This window comes from Lutjanus erythropterus, chromosome 24, assembly GCF_056507025.1.
Source record: "Lutjanus erythropterus isolate fLutEry1 chromosome 24, fLutEry1.hap2, whole genome shotgun sequence".
NCBI classification, from domain to species: domain Eukaryota; kingdom Metazoa; phylum Chordata; class Actinopteri; order Lutjaniformes; family Lutjanidae; genus Lutjanus; species Lutjanus erythropterus.
Window position 1 is genome coordinate 7,183,530 of NC_139340.1, and position 18,373 is coordinate 7,201,902.

Consider the following 18,373-nt stretch of genomic DNA (forward strand, 5'->3'; position numbering starts at 1 on the left):
CCTTCACCACTATACATGGAGCTGAAACACTAAACCTCAGTCTGCCTGCCTTCCTCTCGTCATGGCCCTGAAAACCAGCCTTTGTCCTCTCCAAAGTGTGGAAATATTCAGTCTATATCATTCATTCTATTGTGAACCTCTGCTGGAAAAAAACAAAAAAAACAAACCGGAGATGGTTCTACATTCATACCTTGAGGAAGGAGAGGTTGCGGTTTCGATCGATGCTGGTAATCTCCAAATTGCCCATGACAACTTCGCAGTTCTCGTAGAGCTTCTTCAGGGTGCGGTACTGCTGGTCCAGGTCAGACAGAGTGCTCAGCTTGTTCTCTGTGCCAGGACAAACTAGGGACAAAGAAACAAAGAAAAAAAACTGGGGTCACTTTAGAGGCAATTTGTCACATGGGGCAAGTTAGCACATCCAAAAAGTAGAGTTCAAACTTAATGGGCTGAAAAAAGGAACAACAGATTTTCAGAATGTGGCTGGAATTAACTCAGAATACATGAATAAAAAGTATAATTAAGGTTTGTCGGTCATTCGTGACCATGATAGTCATTATCTTGAAATGCCATCAGGCATGCTAACTTGATCCCATACAGTAGGCTACAATTGTGCTCCTTTACACTTAAAGGTCAGCCGACCAGCTAACCTAGCGTTTTCAGTGGTAAAATTGATGTAAAATACCATCCGTCTCTTTTCCCCAGAGTTTTTTTGCCTGGAAAACTCTGATTCTTTGACCGCACTGAGTGAGGTTTTAACTAGCATACCAGACTGCAGATGCATGGTTCAATGACTGCTGTATAGTACAGTCTCTGAAAAATGTTAGAATCAGCGAGATAATGAATGGAGAATGAGAGAAAGGGGGCAGAAAAGACAGAAGAGGAACATTTAGGATAAGGGATTTCAGGGCTAAAACTATTGTGTGAATATGAGATACGGACGGAAAGAAATAAAGGGAAGTGAAACGGGAAGGATTGAAGGACAGAGGGAGTAGTGGCGGTGAAAGAATGGGCCAGGAGATTACGTAAATTGCTAAAAAGAGTGCAGAGTGAGGCAGACGTGACCCTCGACAATGAGGGAGCTCCGAGAGTCGAGACTCGGGGAGGGACAAGTGGGGTGAGAGGGGCGGATATCATTTCTCCGAGGCAGTGACCTACAGTCTGGGTCTGGCACCGGCACACCGTTTAATCAAAGATATTCAAATTACATTGGTTGACCTTTACAGAGGGTTTTCACTTGGAGACTTTACTCGGCCAACGAGATTACAAGACTTTGAAGATATTATGGTGAGTAGAAACAGCTCTATTGGTGCGTGGGAAGGCTGGGCAATTAGAAAACTGGCAGTCTGTTCGCTTGGTTTAAGCCACACAGACAAAAAAATAATCATGAAAATGCAGAAAGACACAATCACACACCTAGAACTACAAGTCAACTAATTTTTACTGATGGCGCCAAATCATAATAGAAGGTATCTCTTCATTTAGAGAGGATCTAGAACTTCTTTTCATATTATTTACAGTGACGCAGCTATGTCCACCATGAGCAAGCACTGGGCAACAGTAGTGAGGAAAAACAGGACATTTATTCTGAGCTCCACTTGACATTTTAGTGTTCATGTTCATGACACGCACCTTAATACCAGACACTTTGACAGTGTGGACCACAACTTTTATTGCCTCCCTTGAAAATTAAACCTCAGCACCAATATTGCTGACTTGTGGTGTCCCCCAGGCATCCATCTGTCCATCTTTGGCCCTTTATTATCAAACCATTATATGCTCCTGCTTGGACAGATAATTAAAGACAATAATATCTCTTATCATGACTATGCAGATGATACGTCTCCCCTAACCACTCCCGTCCACTACAGTCTCAATGCATTAAACAGCTTCAGCTTGTACAAAACGCAGCTGCTAGAATCCTTACGAATACCAAAAGAACCGACCACATTACTCCAATACTAAAGCAACTGAAAGGCCAACAACAGAAATCTGCAAAATTTGAGATTGAAGAGTCTTGATTATACAGAGTGAACAAAAATTTGAACCCAAATATAAATTGCAGACCGCCTGCTGTGCCATCTGACCAAAGCCGACCGCGTCAATATGCCATCCCACACGCCTCGTCTGTTTAGGGTTTTTCTTTCGGTGTGTACCATCAGGCCTGAAAAAAAAAATCTAGGGGAAACACTGACTTGAGAATTGCACAAAAGCCAAAGGAGCCTCTGACTGGCAGACCGCAGAAAACTGAAACTGATGGCACCTTTGACTCGTGATCTTGAGAATTTTTTTGCTTTTCTCTTGATTTTAAAATAACAGGGGAGAAAAAAACAGAGTTAAAAACATATCCACCCGGTAAATTACTGTTTGTCTGCAGTGCTAATGTTAAATGCCCGACAGTGGACTAATGCAGAGGCTACCACTGTAATTAGTTCCTCTTATTTCCACCCATCAAGCCCTCTTTCCATCCCTGCCAGCCTTTCCACCAGTCAGTCAGCCTCCCCAGCCTCAGTCCTGTTACCATCTGCTCCATTCAGCTGGCACCATCGCCACGTTACCACGGGCACGACTGGAGGTTTGTGTGTTGGTGTGTGTGTCGGTGTGTCGCAGGCACCGGAATTGAGTTTGGCTGAATGTAATTAAACTGCTCATTAAAGTTTGTCAGCAGTTCAACTTCGAACAGGCCTCACTTTTTTAGCTGTTAGAAAAAAAAAAAACATTTTTGCCAACAACTGCAACTGGCGACTGCTGGTTTGGTTTGTAAAAATGGGAGTCAGAGGATATTATTCCATCCAGCTTCACATTTTTTGCCAAATCCTATTCAAACTTACTCTATTTAACAAGACATAGAACAGACCTTCCCATTTCTGCTGAGAAGAAAATGGACTGACTGGCTTTGGGTTCAGGTCCAGAAGTTTCTAGCAAATGGGTATGTGAGTGACTGTCCTATAATTACATTTTCTTGACTTTACCTCCTGTCGTTTTGCAAGTAACAACTGTCCATTCCTGTCCAGTGAAAGCCATGTACGAATAAAACGTCCTCTTTGGAGGATGAAGCTAAATAAACTACTTTAAACCCCAGATTACCTGAAAAATGTTTGGTGAACAGGGCTGCTTTTATTCTGAAACTTTTTAGAGGTATGTGGTTTTCACAGGACAGGGATGCTACAAACATATGGTGATCTCAGAGAATCTGATGCACTGCTGTAGATTAAACTACCCAACACTCTATAAAGTAGTGAGACTGAGCTCAACCTTTGACATCTAAAAATTCACACTAATGCAGCAGTAATATTAATCCAAAAACATCAGAGTTGAAGGAGGAACATTTTTCTGCATAATGAGAGTACTTTTGATTCTTTTAATAGAATTGTTTTGAACCCTTCCTGCTTTTACTTTCATAAAGGATCTGAATATTTCTTTGACCACTGATGGCGACAACTTCTACCAAAAGCAAACACTGGTTTTCTTTCTTTTGCTCGATTGCTGCACTTCAGCTTCTTCCTTTGTACAATCATACTTGAGGCTTTTATTTTGAAGCTGGTGATGTAGAAACCACTTTTTCTTTGTAATCGATACTAAATGCCTCTTCCAGTTCACTTCCAGTACTGTACTGTACGTTGGATTCTGCTTATTATCTGCTTATGTCATGTATATATCATATTTGTTGTGTATCAGAGCATGCTCACTTCATACTAGTGGTACTTCCTTCTTTATCAGGGTATCCTTCACCACTTCTATTTACAGTATATTTGTTTTTACACCCTGAAGACTCCCTCTGCAAGAAAAGAACTATAGAAACATACAATAACATACACAAAGTCTGGGGCATCTTTATTTGTTAAAATGTCTTTTATATCTTTTACCTTATGCCTTCAGTGAATGCTGCTTCTGTGCTTTGCTTTTTTTATCCGTTTTGTGTGGTATATCTGATGGAAATCGCACGACTGAAACAACATGTTTTCTTTTTTGACTTGGAATAAATTAAAAGAGATAAAAAAACAATTTTGATGATCAAATACTCAATTTAAGTGATTTTTATAGGCTAAGATGACTAAAAAAAACAGCTTCTATTTGCCGGTTTTCTTGGTTTTCTATAATTACAAACTTTGGATTCTGAACTGTTTGTTGGATAAAGGAAGGAATTAGAAGACTGTACTGCATCTTTGATCTTCAATAAAAATGTTACTTTGCGCTTTTAGTATTTTCTGAAATGTTATGGATCAAACAGTGAATCAAGAAAATAACCGACTGATTAATAATGAAAAGGCCTTGAGATTTCAATCTGAAGAGATCACTGAGGTTTAATAAGGATCAAATAAACTGACATAAACAAGATTTTAAAGTAGGAACGCTGTCAGCGTCCTCTATTTGCACCCTGTGTCACGTCCTTCAAATACACCTGCTGTACATTTTTCATAACCTAAAGTTCATTCTCTGCACATCCAAAGTGGGAAAATTTGAGAAAGAGAGAATAAAAAGAGGAGAAAAAACCAATGGACTATTGCATAGTTGAACTTGCCCCTATATTGAACAACATTGAGAGCTCATAAACTCCCATATTGCTTTATGGATCGTTGGCTCTGCAAAGATGAGCGCTCCTTCCTCTCCTCTGTGATCCTCCATATTGCTGTGGGTACGGGCTGTGTGGGACAGAATGGCAGTGAGGGGACCTGAGCTACGGTGATAAATGAGATTTGCTGACCACACACACCCGCAGACACGCACACACACAGATGAGTTATTAGATGAAATGATTTAGGAGCGGCTACAAACTCAAAGGAAGTCTGCGCGAGGATCTAAAATTGGTCGGATCGATGAAGGTATGTGTGTGTTGGTGGGGGGTGGGGTATTTTGCTGTTTGTGTGTGTGTGCGCGCGTGCGTGTGTGAAAGGTTAGCGGGCGTCTGTAATAATCAGTTATTGAAACCTACTTGCAGGCGTGTGTGCGGCAGGTTTATGTCTGTGTGTGGTGATAAAAGATCAGAGGGGAGAGGTGAAAAGTGAGGGGAAAACAACTCTCAAAAGCCAATATCGGCCGACAGCACACACACAAACACACAAACACACACACACACAGACAAAGAGAGAAATGGCACTCATTCGGGGTGAGTAAGCAAGGTAAAGCCGGGCAAGGAAAATAGAATTGAAAGCAAGACGGAGAACGAAAAGAGAGACACAATTTTGTATTTGCGAGAGTGGGAATGACGTCCAGGAGCATTAGCATTCATATCGACACGCTCTACTGTAAATGCTCTTTTCTCTGGGCTCATTTTGAAAGTGTCTAGATCCATCTGCTCTACCTCTTTTCCTAATTTCTTTTTTTCTCTGCCCTTAGCCATCCATTTCTCTGTCTCTGCCCCCTCCATTCTTCTTTCTCTCAGGCTCAGCGGTGGACAATGTAAGTATCGAGCCGCTGCTTTTTTCCCCCGTTAATGCATCGGGTGACACGGGGCCATGTCCACTTGACAGCTCCGGTGTGTGTGTGTGTGTGTGTGGTCGGAGACATATATCTGCCAATCCCTGCAATAGGCAGAATATCGCTACAGCTTCGCCTTTGCAGAGACAAAGACAGGCGAGGCAGCTCATTTATCCAACCTCGATTTCTTTAAAACTAAAGCTTCTCTGACCTTATCCGAGTGGTTTTAATTATCTAAACTTAACAAAACCAGCTTTAAATTACAACCTACAAGGGTGACACTACACAAAAGGGTCATTAGCATTGTTTATTTTAAAACTAGGGCTTTTATTCTAGAAACATTTTATTTCATTGGAAACTGCAAAAATAGCTCATGAGTGATTTTCTATTGTCAAGGAGAAAAAAAAGATTCTGATTGGCTGGCAGGTGGCCATTAGGTTGTATAACAGGACACCTCAAACGAGCTGCAGTCACTCTTTGAAAGGGAAATTTCACACATCAGAGTCTGTTCACAGGTGTTAAAAGCTGCACACGTGGGATAAACTGCCTCAGGTGACGGCCGATGAGTCAGTGTCTGAAAACTACGAGCTTGAAAATGGAAAACAAATATTTGTGGGGGTGTGCAGATGGAAAAAAAAAAGTTAGCTCACCTGTTCATAACTACATTAGCTGCTACTAGCATAACACACCCACACTTCAAGCTGCACTGTTGGCCATTCATTTAAATTGTGGGTAATGTAGTCAACACATTTTGACAAGAGTGGGTGGAATAAAAGTGTAATGCTAAATTAGAGGAGTGTAGAGCTGCAAGAATTAGATCATTGATAAGCTGTAACTAGTATGATCCAATTTCCCTGATTCAAGTTTTCAAACGTGAATATTTTGTTAGTTTTACTTATCGGAGTGATCTGTCAATCAGAGTTAGACAGGTAAGCTATCTTTAGATGCAAAGATACATTTATGGCTCATATCTGCAGATCAACATGTTTTAACTTTTTTTTTCCACTGTCAGAAGAAGATGGTGCCGATTCTGGGACTAGCTGAACAGTCTACCAGGAAACCAGTCAGCAGCATAAAACTGATTTACACTGGGTGGTAAATAGAAAAAGTTCCTGAAAACTAAACTACAAATCACACTGTTGTTGGACCATTTGCCTATGTGCAACCAAAGCCCAATTAAACATGGAAATGTGAGGGCTTCCAATTGTTTGGTCAGGTTTGCACACAAAAAACACGCACGTGGCCAGAATTCCTTGCCGGGTAAAGACGAGTAGTCACAAGCACCTGAACACGTGACCAATACCGTCATTCTTCTGGTGAGAACAGTTTTGTAATTTCACTCATGATCATCACCAAAAGGGATCCATCAGTGGGAGAGGAGCAGCGAGTAGAGAAGCAGGCAGAAAGAAAACCAAAATGGTCACAGAGGCAAAACGATGAATGCAACAGAGGGAGGAGCAGAAAAAAACAGAGCAGCCAACAGAAAAAAAAAGAGAGAGAACAATAGAAAGAGAAGAACGAGTAAGCTCTTGGCAATACTAATGCATAGTACAATTCTTGGGGATTTTCATGCGCTCAGCAGTCCAACATTGCAGATATCAGACTCCAGTGACTCAATGCTTTCACTAGAGAGTCAGTTTCTTCATTCACTTTGATGACGTGCATGTCTTTATAACTAATAGATAATGAGCAATAACGAGAGGAAAGACTTGCGTTGGCAGGCGCTGATGATGGTAATTTTTTTTTCTCTTTGGTCTTCTTCCAGTTCAAATACAGATGGAGTGTGTGCATGTTATGTCTGTGTCTATGTACATTTTTGTGTAAATACATTCTGTGCATGATTGTATGTGTGTTCTGGCTCCATGAGGCTTGTGTACGCATTTGAATGCATGCATATGCATTGAATTAATAAAAAAAAGAGAACTTCTTGTAGCTGCATAACCTAGTTTTGCTGCCGGTGTATCCCTTCAAGTTGCGTTTCTAGCTGAAACTGACTGAATTTAATCTCCCTAAATTGAATTACAACTTAATCCCGCCTCGCGCCGTTCTTCCTGGAACCGACGAGCGAGTTTAGCGACAATGAGGGAGCGTCCTTTTTTAGAGAGCTGAAGTGATTAATGCAGGACAGGTACGAGCGGGGAAGTGTGTGGGCAACGTGTGCACGCTGGTTTTGGCTGTTGAGCCCATCTCTGATCCATCCATGTAGTGAGAGACGAAGGCAGACAGTTACCTCCCTGCTTATTCTCACTGACACATCCAGCTCTGCTTGTTCTCATTTCATCTCCTCTCCTTCACATTGCTGCCTCCTCTTTAGCTTCCATTCTCTCTGCGTCTGATCTGTTAACACGTTCCTGTCCTCCTATTGCCGCTCTTCCATCAGTCCTCTTGTCTTCTCTTCTTATCACTTTTGACCCTTTTCTGCTTTGCATTAGCAGTAACTCAAAGGGACAGTGTGGATTATTTGAATGAATCAGAACCGGAGAGAAGATCCAGCTTAGATCTTAAGCAATGAACTACGGTGGACAGGGTCAGCAACAAAACCTCTTTTAGCCACCTTAAAAAACACAATATTAGTTGAAATGTATGCCATATTTAGAATATTTTCACTGTTGCTCAACAGCACAGGAACTCCACTGTTATGTATTTTTGAAAAAGTTTTTCTGAGAGCAAAGTAAAGTGGGGAAAACATCCTAAATATAGGGTGCACTTTTTATGTGGCTAAAATACCTTTTGCTGCCGCCCCTGTCCACAGCAGTACATTACTTAGCTTCTGTGTTGGTCCATCTTCCAATAATCCGAACTATCCCTTTACTAGAGCTCTGACACAGTGTAAAGGGACAGTGCAATCTTATCATTTTGCGCTGGATTATACACACAGGCAACATTTTCCCATGAATCCCTGAATTCGGAGCGGGAATGGCGGACTCCGCCACAACTACTAAATAGGGAGATCATTTCTGAATTCAAACAATATTACACGCCATCGCATTTCTTGGAAAATTGACATTAATAGACGTCAGAGGAAAGAGCACATATACATTTAAACGGTGGAAAAAGATGTTAACCTCTGGGTTTTGAGCCGTAATGGCTGACCGAGTGGGTGGCTTGGTAACTGCAGGGGTCAGCGAAGCGACGCGGACATGAAAAGATAAGTAAAACAGAGGGTTCAAAGCTGTGGCACAAGGTCACGGCTCTGTTCGCTGGATAGTGGTCTATTTCGAGCGTAGAAGCATTACAGTTTGTTTTCAAAGACACAGGGTCTCATCTACCTTTAGCTCACTAAGTGGCAGTCACATTTCTGAGCCAAGCAGAAAATATCATAAGTAGGTATGATGTAATGTAATGTCCATTTTTACACCTTCTAAATGCTTTATCCTAAGAGGAACTCTACACTACATCAAATCTGTTCTCTGTATCTACTAAATCTCAGTGTATATTTACAAGAGTGCAGGTTTGAAGTGTCATATTGGCACAAATCTCTAAAACTGGAGTGTTATTTTTTTGGAGGTCATGGTCAAACATACAGCCTGAGAGTGCAGGGCAAGGACGCACATAGCAGCATGATCCTTCACGCATCTGATCAATTTTTACGAATTTATTCAGCTTTATTCCTACGGCTTCAGGACGCTCTGATCAATAAAGTTCAAAATAAACAGCTTCTCCCGCGGTAGAAAAACCGATAACTAAATTTCTAAGGCATAAGGACATTTTTTTTCTCCCCTACACTAGTGCTCAGTCCTGAAGATGAGAATGTGAACTTACACTCTGAAAATCACATTTGGTCCTCTCTCAGTCACCTTTGCAATCATTTCAAATTCATTGTTCAGGTTCACAATTATTGATCACAGTGGTCTGCACCAGAGGAGTAACAAAGTATTAAATTAAGCACCTTTCCTTTGACAGCAGCAGCCTGTCGGAGAGAAGTGAAGCAGAGAAACAATGTTGGAGCTTTGAACAAGATAAACGATGCATATCTCAGCCTGCAACTAACAATGAATTTAATTGTGAAATAATCTGTGGATTTTCTCAATCAATCTATTTGTAGTCTGGTCTATATAAATGTCGGAGAACAGTGAAAAATGCTCATAACCACTGATGAGGTCTTCAAACTGTCTGTCTTGTCTGATCATCAATCGAAAACCCAAAGATATTCAATTCATTATGAAAAGCTGACTTAAATAAACAAATATTCACATTTAAAGAGCTGAAAACAGTGATATATTTTTTTAAAAGAACAACAACTAGTGCTACAAAACAATATTTTTACAAGTGGATCCTCACTTTCTTATTATACTATCTATTATTATATAAGTATATAATATTATCTATCTGGTCTTTCGATTAAATGATAAAAAGTTAAATTTATTTTCAAAAGGAAGACTTTTTACATATAATTCTATTTAAAAAAATGCTTCAAATTTCATGTATGTCAGGACATAATATTTTGTGACATTGTAACAAATATCAATAATAACTGTGTATTGTGTATCATAGACCATAATATTACCAGAAGCAGTTATGGTATCCTATGATATCTTGACTCAGAAAGCGTGATGACATGCAACAAAATTCCAAGGCTGAATTCAAACTAAAGACTTTGCTGCCAAGTAGTTTGCTTTTTTGACCATTCAAACAAACAACAACAACAAAAAAAACCCTGCATTTTCTCCCCATTTTCCTTTTCAGTCCTGGTTAAAAGATCCATTTTCTTAGCTGTCAAAATCACAAAAGGAACAACTGTTAACTGGCGTAAGTATTGCCTTTGTGCAAAAAAAAAAACATTCAAAGAAAGAAAATTGTGATGAAAAGCAGGTTGCAACTTTTTCCTGCTGTGTATTTTCCAAGAAAAACTGCAAATGGTGAGCCTGACTTTATATGTTACCAAAATACTATATGCAGACACAACAATACACAGAATGTTCCTTTATCATGAATGCGCAGAAGTCTATCTGGCTGTAAACTCCTCTGCTCTGAGCTGGAATCCCATTCAAGAGAAGCCATCGCTTCATCACACACACATCCTGCACACGCCCAGCTTCAAATGGCCCCAGCAGCCCGGACCACATCAGCGGTGGACGCGGGTTATTACCAGGGGCCTACCGGCCTTCATCCCCACCTCATCGCCACCGCCATCGCCACCGACATCATCATCACCATCTGAGAAGCCACGCACAGTCCTGAGGTGGTGCTGACGAGGCAGCCGAGGAGCTTATAGGCTCAGCGGGCTTACTGTATATGAAATGAAGAGTTTCATTCCAGAATGAGATACCCACCGTTAGAAAAAAGGGGGAGAAAAGTACCTACTCTCACACAATGACTGATAGCACAAATTAAAACTCCAGTATAGTACTTTTTTAGAGGCCTGCAGGTTGCCCTTGGTTAATAGAATGGTAAGACTTTCACACAGTTAATAATGAATCTCAAATTTATGATATTTCTGGGCTTTTTTGTACATTTTAATATATACAGAAGTCTTCCAACACATATAAAGGGTCAGTGTGACCCCTTTTCAGTTTTTTTTTATGTGCTGAAGTGAAACAACTGCAATCATGTTTGAGAAAAACCCACAAAAGTGTGGGTTCCTCGCACGGGGCACCAAAATAATAGATGTAACAAAACAATTATATGATAGAATGATTGCTAAGTGAAGCAGAAAAGTAGAGGCGCAGTACAGTTGTTTGAACTTTGTTCAAATTTTGCAAACTGGGAAATGCTGAAAAGTGTGTGTGACTCTTTGAGGAAGTAGGTTAATCTATTCCTAATCAGCCCTCCTCGCCTCATCCTTATCTCTGAAGGTGCTGCGTGGTGAGACAGTATGTTAATCCAGGCAAACTTTTACTTTTTAAAAGCTTTTTTTTGGCTGTTTGGTGACACTGCTTAAAATGCTGCAGCCTCCTTCTCTTCTTTGTCCCTGTTAGTGAAGGCCGAGACCAAAACATATCCCTCAAAAAAAAAAGAGGAGACTCTTTGAAATGGGCTTATTCAATTTGCAAAGTCCTGCTGTCTCTTTTGGAGTCACTTTAGTGTTTCAACTTAACCTCTAAGCATGAATGTGCCTTAATTGCTGCTGCTACAAATGAGTGTTTTCATTCTTAATTAATCTGCAGATTATATTCGCTAAAATGTCCTCTGTTCAAAACTCAAAGATGCTTTCTTAACTATCACTGCAGGTGAAGAAATCCAGTAAATATTCACATTGTTTTGCACTTTTGCTTAAAAATGACTTTTTTCTGTCGATCTACTACTTTATTAACAACATTACCTCTAACCTAAGTGTGGTTATGAGAATGATAAACAAGGATGGACATTTGGTGTAAATTTAACCAAAAAAACTTCTTCTTCTTCACCAAAAAAAGTCAGTAGAAAAGCTATGTAAATTGCTGTATCATTAATGCACTACTAACCCTACTTAAAAACACATTTAATGTCATCGATACAGACCAGATACTTAATCCTTGTCTGTTGCTGCCTCATCTTTGATTAATGTTCAATTTGAGCATCTTTTTAGAAGAATTATTTTATTCTACTCCAAAGAATATGCAAAGAGGGTTGACCCTGACTTATTTAAATGCTGAGTACTGTCTGCAGGCTTCCTTGGGTTTGTTTCTATGTCTAGGTCACTAATGGGGAACAACAACAACCACCAAAATACATTCAAAAGCCCTTGTTTCTCCACTGACAAGCTTAGATTGCGTCTGTCAAAATGATCAAAACGATCGCTATAGAGAGACCTTTTTTTTCAAAGAGTAAGATACAGTTTACTTAACCAGAAACAGCTGCTTTATTGCTCTCGCCAAACCAACCAGTCTCCTTTTACAGAAACTGTCATTTTGAATAATCTGTAGTCGGCTGTGGTGGACTGGAGTTCACTTTTGCTCAGTCGGCCAATAGAAACACTAGTGTCCTGTGCATGGAAATAACGTATTCTATCATCACTTGTTCATCGTCTCACTATCAGACTGCAAACTGTAACGTGGTTATGGTTGCTGTGATTTATTTATTATCCAGTGACATCACATGCCTGTTCTAGACCGAGTGTGAGGTAATGTGGCCGCACCTTTAGGGCACAGCCACACATGTGTGAAATTAACACTGGCAAGTATTTGGCGCACCATTTGCTTCCATTCTATGCAAGCAAAGGGATGAATGAGAAATTCACTCCCAGTGGCAAACAAAAGTTGAGTTCAACTTGGGTGAACTTTGTCCAGCGAATTCTCAGTCTTGACTAAAAGATTTGACGTATGTCCCAGCAGGGCTAATGTTACACAACGAATAATAAAAATTATAAATAAGATGTATAATCTATGATCTTTGCAAAACATTAGCACATCATGAACATTCATTGCTGCCCTTAAGAAAAAATTCACCATGGTAAATTTTTGTCACACATAAAGAAACTCTATAAGAACAAAAATGCAAGTTTGAGACGCTTTCAGAGATCAGCGCTTGCATCCAAGGTTGACTCAAGGCTGCCACAAAATGGAAATCATTGATCGCTGGATGAACGGATATTTGGACTTAAAAGAACAACAACAAAAAAGATTTTTTTTTTGGTCTGGTAGGGTTCCTATTAGCCTGCTTATCCACTCTGAACAATTACAAGAGAAACACCGAGCCAAGATGGAGCAGACTTTGATTGTTGCCATTAAGTAAAACCACAACCATCCAAATGGACTACAACCAGAAAACTGATTTCTGTATGCAGCACATCCTGCGCTGCCCACATTCAGCACGACAAGATACAAATAATACAAATATTCAACATGAAATCTTTAAAATAGTAAAAAGCACAATTAATGCAGATGTAAGGAACCCAACATGTATTACAGAAAAGCCACCATACAAGAAGAGTTTTCATTAGTTTTTGCTTATTAGGGCGTCCCCATTTCGCCACGAGGTGAACTTCAAATTGTCCCTGACAGCTCTGGGCGGCTGAGCCGGCGGCCAGCGGGGGTTCAGAGCCATCAATCACCTCTCAGCGGGGTCTCTTCCCCTTCATGCTCACCGACTGCTCCCCTGTAGCTCCTCTTCCCTCCTCCTTTTCCTCTTTGTCCTTCTCTGATTTTTGGAACCTCTTAGCTCCTTTTTTTTTCTCCCTCCCCCCTTCTGTGTATTTTCACGCCTTTAACATGTCATCATTTCACCGTTTTTCCTCTATTTTTCCTTCCTTCTCTCCCACGGGGCATTCCCATGTATCTTAATCCGCCGCCCTCGCAGCCACCATCAATTATCATTCCATGTATGTCTGCAACACACACACACACACTCGCACATCATGACATGCACTTAAAAGCCAGAGTGTCCAGACTCACACACACACACACACCGATACTGGACCTCCTCCATCAAAAGGGCAATCATTTCTCAGCAAGCGCTGGGATATCACCTGCTACACTGACACAGGTGGGTGGGGGGTCATTTGTATAACAGTTGTGTGTGTGTGTGCGCGCGTGTGCACGTGTGTGTGTGTCAGACACAGGTTTAATGACTCGTCCCAGCCAATTTTCAGCCGGTGGCTTCTCTTTGTGGGGAAATGAGGTTTGTAGTTAATGTAGCACAGAAGGGCTGCCTGTGATCATGCATACGTGTGTGTGTGTGTGAGAGAGAGAGTGTGTGCGCGCGAATGTGTGTCTCAGTTCCAGTGAGTTGGCTCCAAGCAGAATATTAGCAGGAACCATATGGGAGAAATCATTATGAAGGAAGGTTCGAGAACATTTATGCCGTGAGGCCTGCATGTTTCAATATCGGAGCGAGGGAAGGATACGCCTTCAGTGTGAAGATGCATGCATTATGTGTGTGTGTGTGTGTGTGTGTGTGTGTGTGTGTGTGTTTATTTGTGTGTTTAGCTTCACTCTCCTTTTATAAATCACAGTACAGTCTTAGAAATAAGGGTTCCAAAATGGTTCTTCCTGATTTTTGGTAGAACCCCTGGGTGGATTTTAGATGGAACCTTTGGAACATAAAGGGGTTCATGAGGGAACACAGAGTGGATTCGACCCTTGGAATAGAAAAGGTTTCTTGGTAGAACCCCATAGGTGGCTTCTAGATAAAACTGAACCCCCTGTGTGTTCGAGAGAAAAACTTTTGGACTATGAAAGGGTTTTTGGTAGAACCCTCTGAGTGAGTTCACCAGTAGATACAGGTAGGTTCTATTTAGCACCCTAGAGAGGGTTCTGGGTAGAACAGTTGTACCATAGAAGGGTTCTTCTTGTAGTGGGCTCTCAGTGAAAGCTTTTATCCTTTATGCTGGGTTCTCTTTTGAGGACAAACCAAGGAACACTTTACGGTTCTAGTTAGCACCTTTATTTCTAAGAGTGTATGGTTTCTGTGTGTGTGTGTGTCCATGTTGTGCAAAGATCCACTAACTTGAGTTATTCCAGACACAGCAGTTGCCTTCAGATTGTGTACAAAGTGAAGTGGCGTGTCACAAACACAACATGCCAGAGAGATAATGAAACACACACACACACACACACACACACACACACACACACACACACACACACACACACACACACACACACACACACACACACACACACAGAGCAGATGCTGCCCGTACGGTCATTTCTGCCCCTGAAATGCACAAAAACACACACTGGAAGCAGCTACACACATGCAAAAACAATTCTGTATGCGAGCACACATGCACGACTGCACATGTAAACACACACAGAGACAGTGGGAGCACCGGGGGGGAAACTGGCCTCCCGGAGGAGGAAATAAGTTTGGGTTGGATGTAATGAGCAACTGAAAGGCAAATGAGCCCTTCAGTGTGACGGCCTCTATCTAAACCCAGACAGCCTGTGTCTAGGGAGACGCTTTATTGCTGAGAGAATCCAAAATGTCATTCATCTATCTGTACTCCGGCCTCGCTCCCTCCTCCTCCCCACCACCTCATTCCACTCCTGTCATCTTTTTTTACGCTCTTCCTCTTCCACTCTCCTTCCCGTTCTTTTTTTTTTTTTTAGTTCTTTCCCATTTTTCCCGACCTCACTCTCCTGTCAGTTTTTTTTTTGACGCCGCTCTTCCTCCCGACTTAGTCCTTGTCTGTCATCTGCCTCTCCTCTGCCACCGTCTTTCCTCTCCCCTTCAAAGCTCTGCTGCTGCTTTTGTCAAATGTGGCGAAAGATTAATTTCAGTATTGATTAATGTGAAATCAAATGCTGTCTTTAAGGTGGGTCCAATTTGGCTTTTGGTTTTCTTTTCACCCTTCACTAAGGATGTTACTAATGATTCATTACCCCGTTGATTAAACAGAAATTGAAATTTGCACTAGTCAACTAATCTAGAAGTAAGTAAACACTCAAAATTGAGCACAGTTTAACCAAAATGATTAAAAAAGACGACTGTGTAGGATTTAATGGCGTCTAACAGTGAGCTTACAGACTGATCTGACTGATTCCAACGTAGGAAAAACTACTGTGGCTGCAAAACTTTGCAAAATGCAAAAGGCCAAATCTAGACTCAGTGGTATCGTGCACATACCCTAAACTACAAACTTCACACTTACATCCATATTTATAGCACAGAAGTCACTGACTACTACACCTCCTAACCTAATTTATACTCTGAATTTATTTTCTTTATTATATTAAATCATTTACAAATGGTACAAACCCAGAAAATATTCAATTTACAACAAGATTACACAAAAAGAGCAGCATAGCCTCATAATTAATAAGTAGGAATACGTGAATGTTTGACATTTATGATCAGTACATTTTTAACTATTTTGTCACTACTGGTCATACAAACTTATACTATACTACTATACTACATACTTCCTGTTGAAGTGTGTATTTGTTTCCACGCTGAGCACAATTTTGCCCCAATGTTTGGACAGAATGTCAAAAAAGTGTCCCCTTGTACCCCCCTTGGATAATTCCTTTAATCTTAACCGGGGTACAGAACTATTTCAAAACAAATCCACAGCGATTTTCTGCGTGCCGTTGCCCCACCGCATGCAGCTGGTGGCCTTCTTATTTTTGTTCGCCCCTGTCCACCCCTGATCAGACGTACAAATTTTCTGAATGAGGAGTCGTTTAAATGCTCAGACAAAACAGACATTTAAACACCCACAATTCCATGACAACTGGGCGAATTTAATCCGCTTAGTAAGATTATGTGACGCGACTGAAACGGCGACTGAAGGACCTTGTGGTGAGCTTTGTTTTGCCAACTGCTGCTTCCAAGGTCAAGGATGGACTTGAAGTCTCATTCAATCCCTACAAAAGCAGCTACAAGACATGTTGTGTCTGGAATAAAGAGAATGACTGAAGATTTTCTGGGAAATACAGACGGATAAACTCATAGAAGTTGTAGACAAAACAGCAGGTTACTAAAAATTACAGCATCATTTCATTGAAGAATAACTCTTTGAACATCACAGATTGCTGATGTGTAAGAGAGTACGTGACAGGGGCATTTCTTTCCCCTTTAAAAGAATGAGATGAAGGCTTGGAACAGACAGAGCTGCAGCCTGGCTCTTGACCACGAATTGTAGCCGTGGGCGCAAAAATTCAATGGAGACAATCGGGCCGAAAACATGGCAACAGCATCAAACAGTCCACCACGTCTTGAACTGAATCCCAGTCCATCGAAGACTGCTTGAAAAAAAAAAACAGTGCCAGGAGCGAAATATGGAACTATTTTGCTTACAGAGCCGGCCAAGATGGACGTCCAGCCGAGGCACTAAAACCCTCGCGCGTGAGTTGCTGTAAAATTCGTCCAAGTCAAGTGTGATCTCAGTGCTTGCTGTTTTGTGACATTGCTTGATGATTTTTTCCTGCTGAATTTAAACACACCGAACTGAGCCAAAGTTTTTTTCAAACTGGAGGAGTGCACTATAGAGCTGCAACAAGTGATTTTTATTTTCTTGAATAATTGATTAATGGTTGATTAGAAAATGTGAAAAGTAGTGAAAAATGTTGATCAGTGTTTCCCAAAGCCCAATTTGAAGAAATTCTTTCCAAGTGTTGCTGAGATGTTGTGTTTGCAAGAGTGGGATGGAAGTGAGGTAACAGCGACTTCTGACCGGCATAATGTAATCAGTTTGAGCCAAATTTGAAGAAAATCCATCAAGACGTTCTTGAGATATCGTGTTAACAAGAATGGGACAGACATGAGGTCACAATGACCTTGATCTCTGACCATTGACCTCCAAAATCTAATCAGTTTAGTCCAACTGACCATTCTTCAGATATCGCCTTCACAAGAATTGGGTAATCCAAAATTGTAATGCCTCTAGCCACAGCTGTCGTAGAGTCGAGGTATTTTAAAAATTGTGAATCACAGATGTGCTTTAGTTTAGTGCTTCAGTTATAAATGTGTACAAAAAATTACAAAAACGGTCGCATAATCCCCTCTAGACTTACACCTGGCCGAGATAATTACACTCACTGTTTTACATCCCTTTTATTTTGTCTTTTAAATTTTGTCCAGACTCCAGGCAAATCCTCAATTTCTCCACCGCTCTCCTCCTCCTCCTCCTTCTCCTCTTCTCGCCCCTTTTTGTCTTTTTGTTTTTAATTCCACACGGCCACTCCCATTCATCTTTGGCAAAATCAATAGCCATTCGCTGGCGTGCAGGAGTTGAGGGATGTAAATAGCAGAAATCTGACATTCGCAGGATATAAAACAACAGGCTTTCAATATAATCAACAGCGGTGCCGGTGCCATTCCTCAAACAATCCATAGCCTTATTAAAAAGGGGCCAATAATTTAGCCCTGTGTACTGCCGATGGAGGGTGCATGACAATAGTGTCTGATGAGTCAGGAATTGTGGGTATGACAGGGGTGAGGAGGGATGGGAGGGAGTGATTGAGGGCGAGAACAGAGCGCGGGGTAATTTGTATTAGTGTTTACAGTGTGATAATGTGTGTGTGTCCTGTAATTTTCCTTTTGGTTTTATATCACTGGCATCTCGGTTTGGATTTATTTTAAGGTTCTCCTGCTC

General features: G+C 41.0%; 1 protein-coding gene across 5 annotated transcripts in view; it reads right to left on the minus strand.

The window, feature by feature from the left end:
* Nucleotides 1-18,373, minus strand: part of LOC146304607 (receptor tyrosine-protein kinase erbB-4-like) — a 319,877-nt gene that overhangs the window by 159,879 nt on the left and 141,625 nt on the right. For all 5 annotated transcript variants that reach the window (XM_084713356.1, XM_084713357.1, XM_084713355.1 and 2 more), the window contains exon 2: nucleotides 191-342. In XM_084713356.1, the coding sequence (XP_084569482.1) occupies nucleotides 191-342 (152 nt within the window). The remainder of the gene's footprint in view (nucleotides 1-190; nucleotides 343-18,373) is intronic.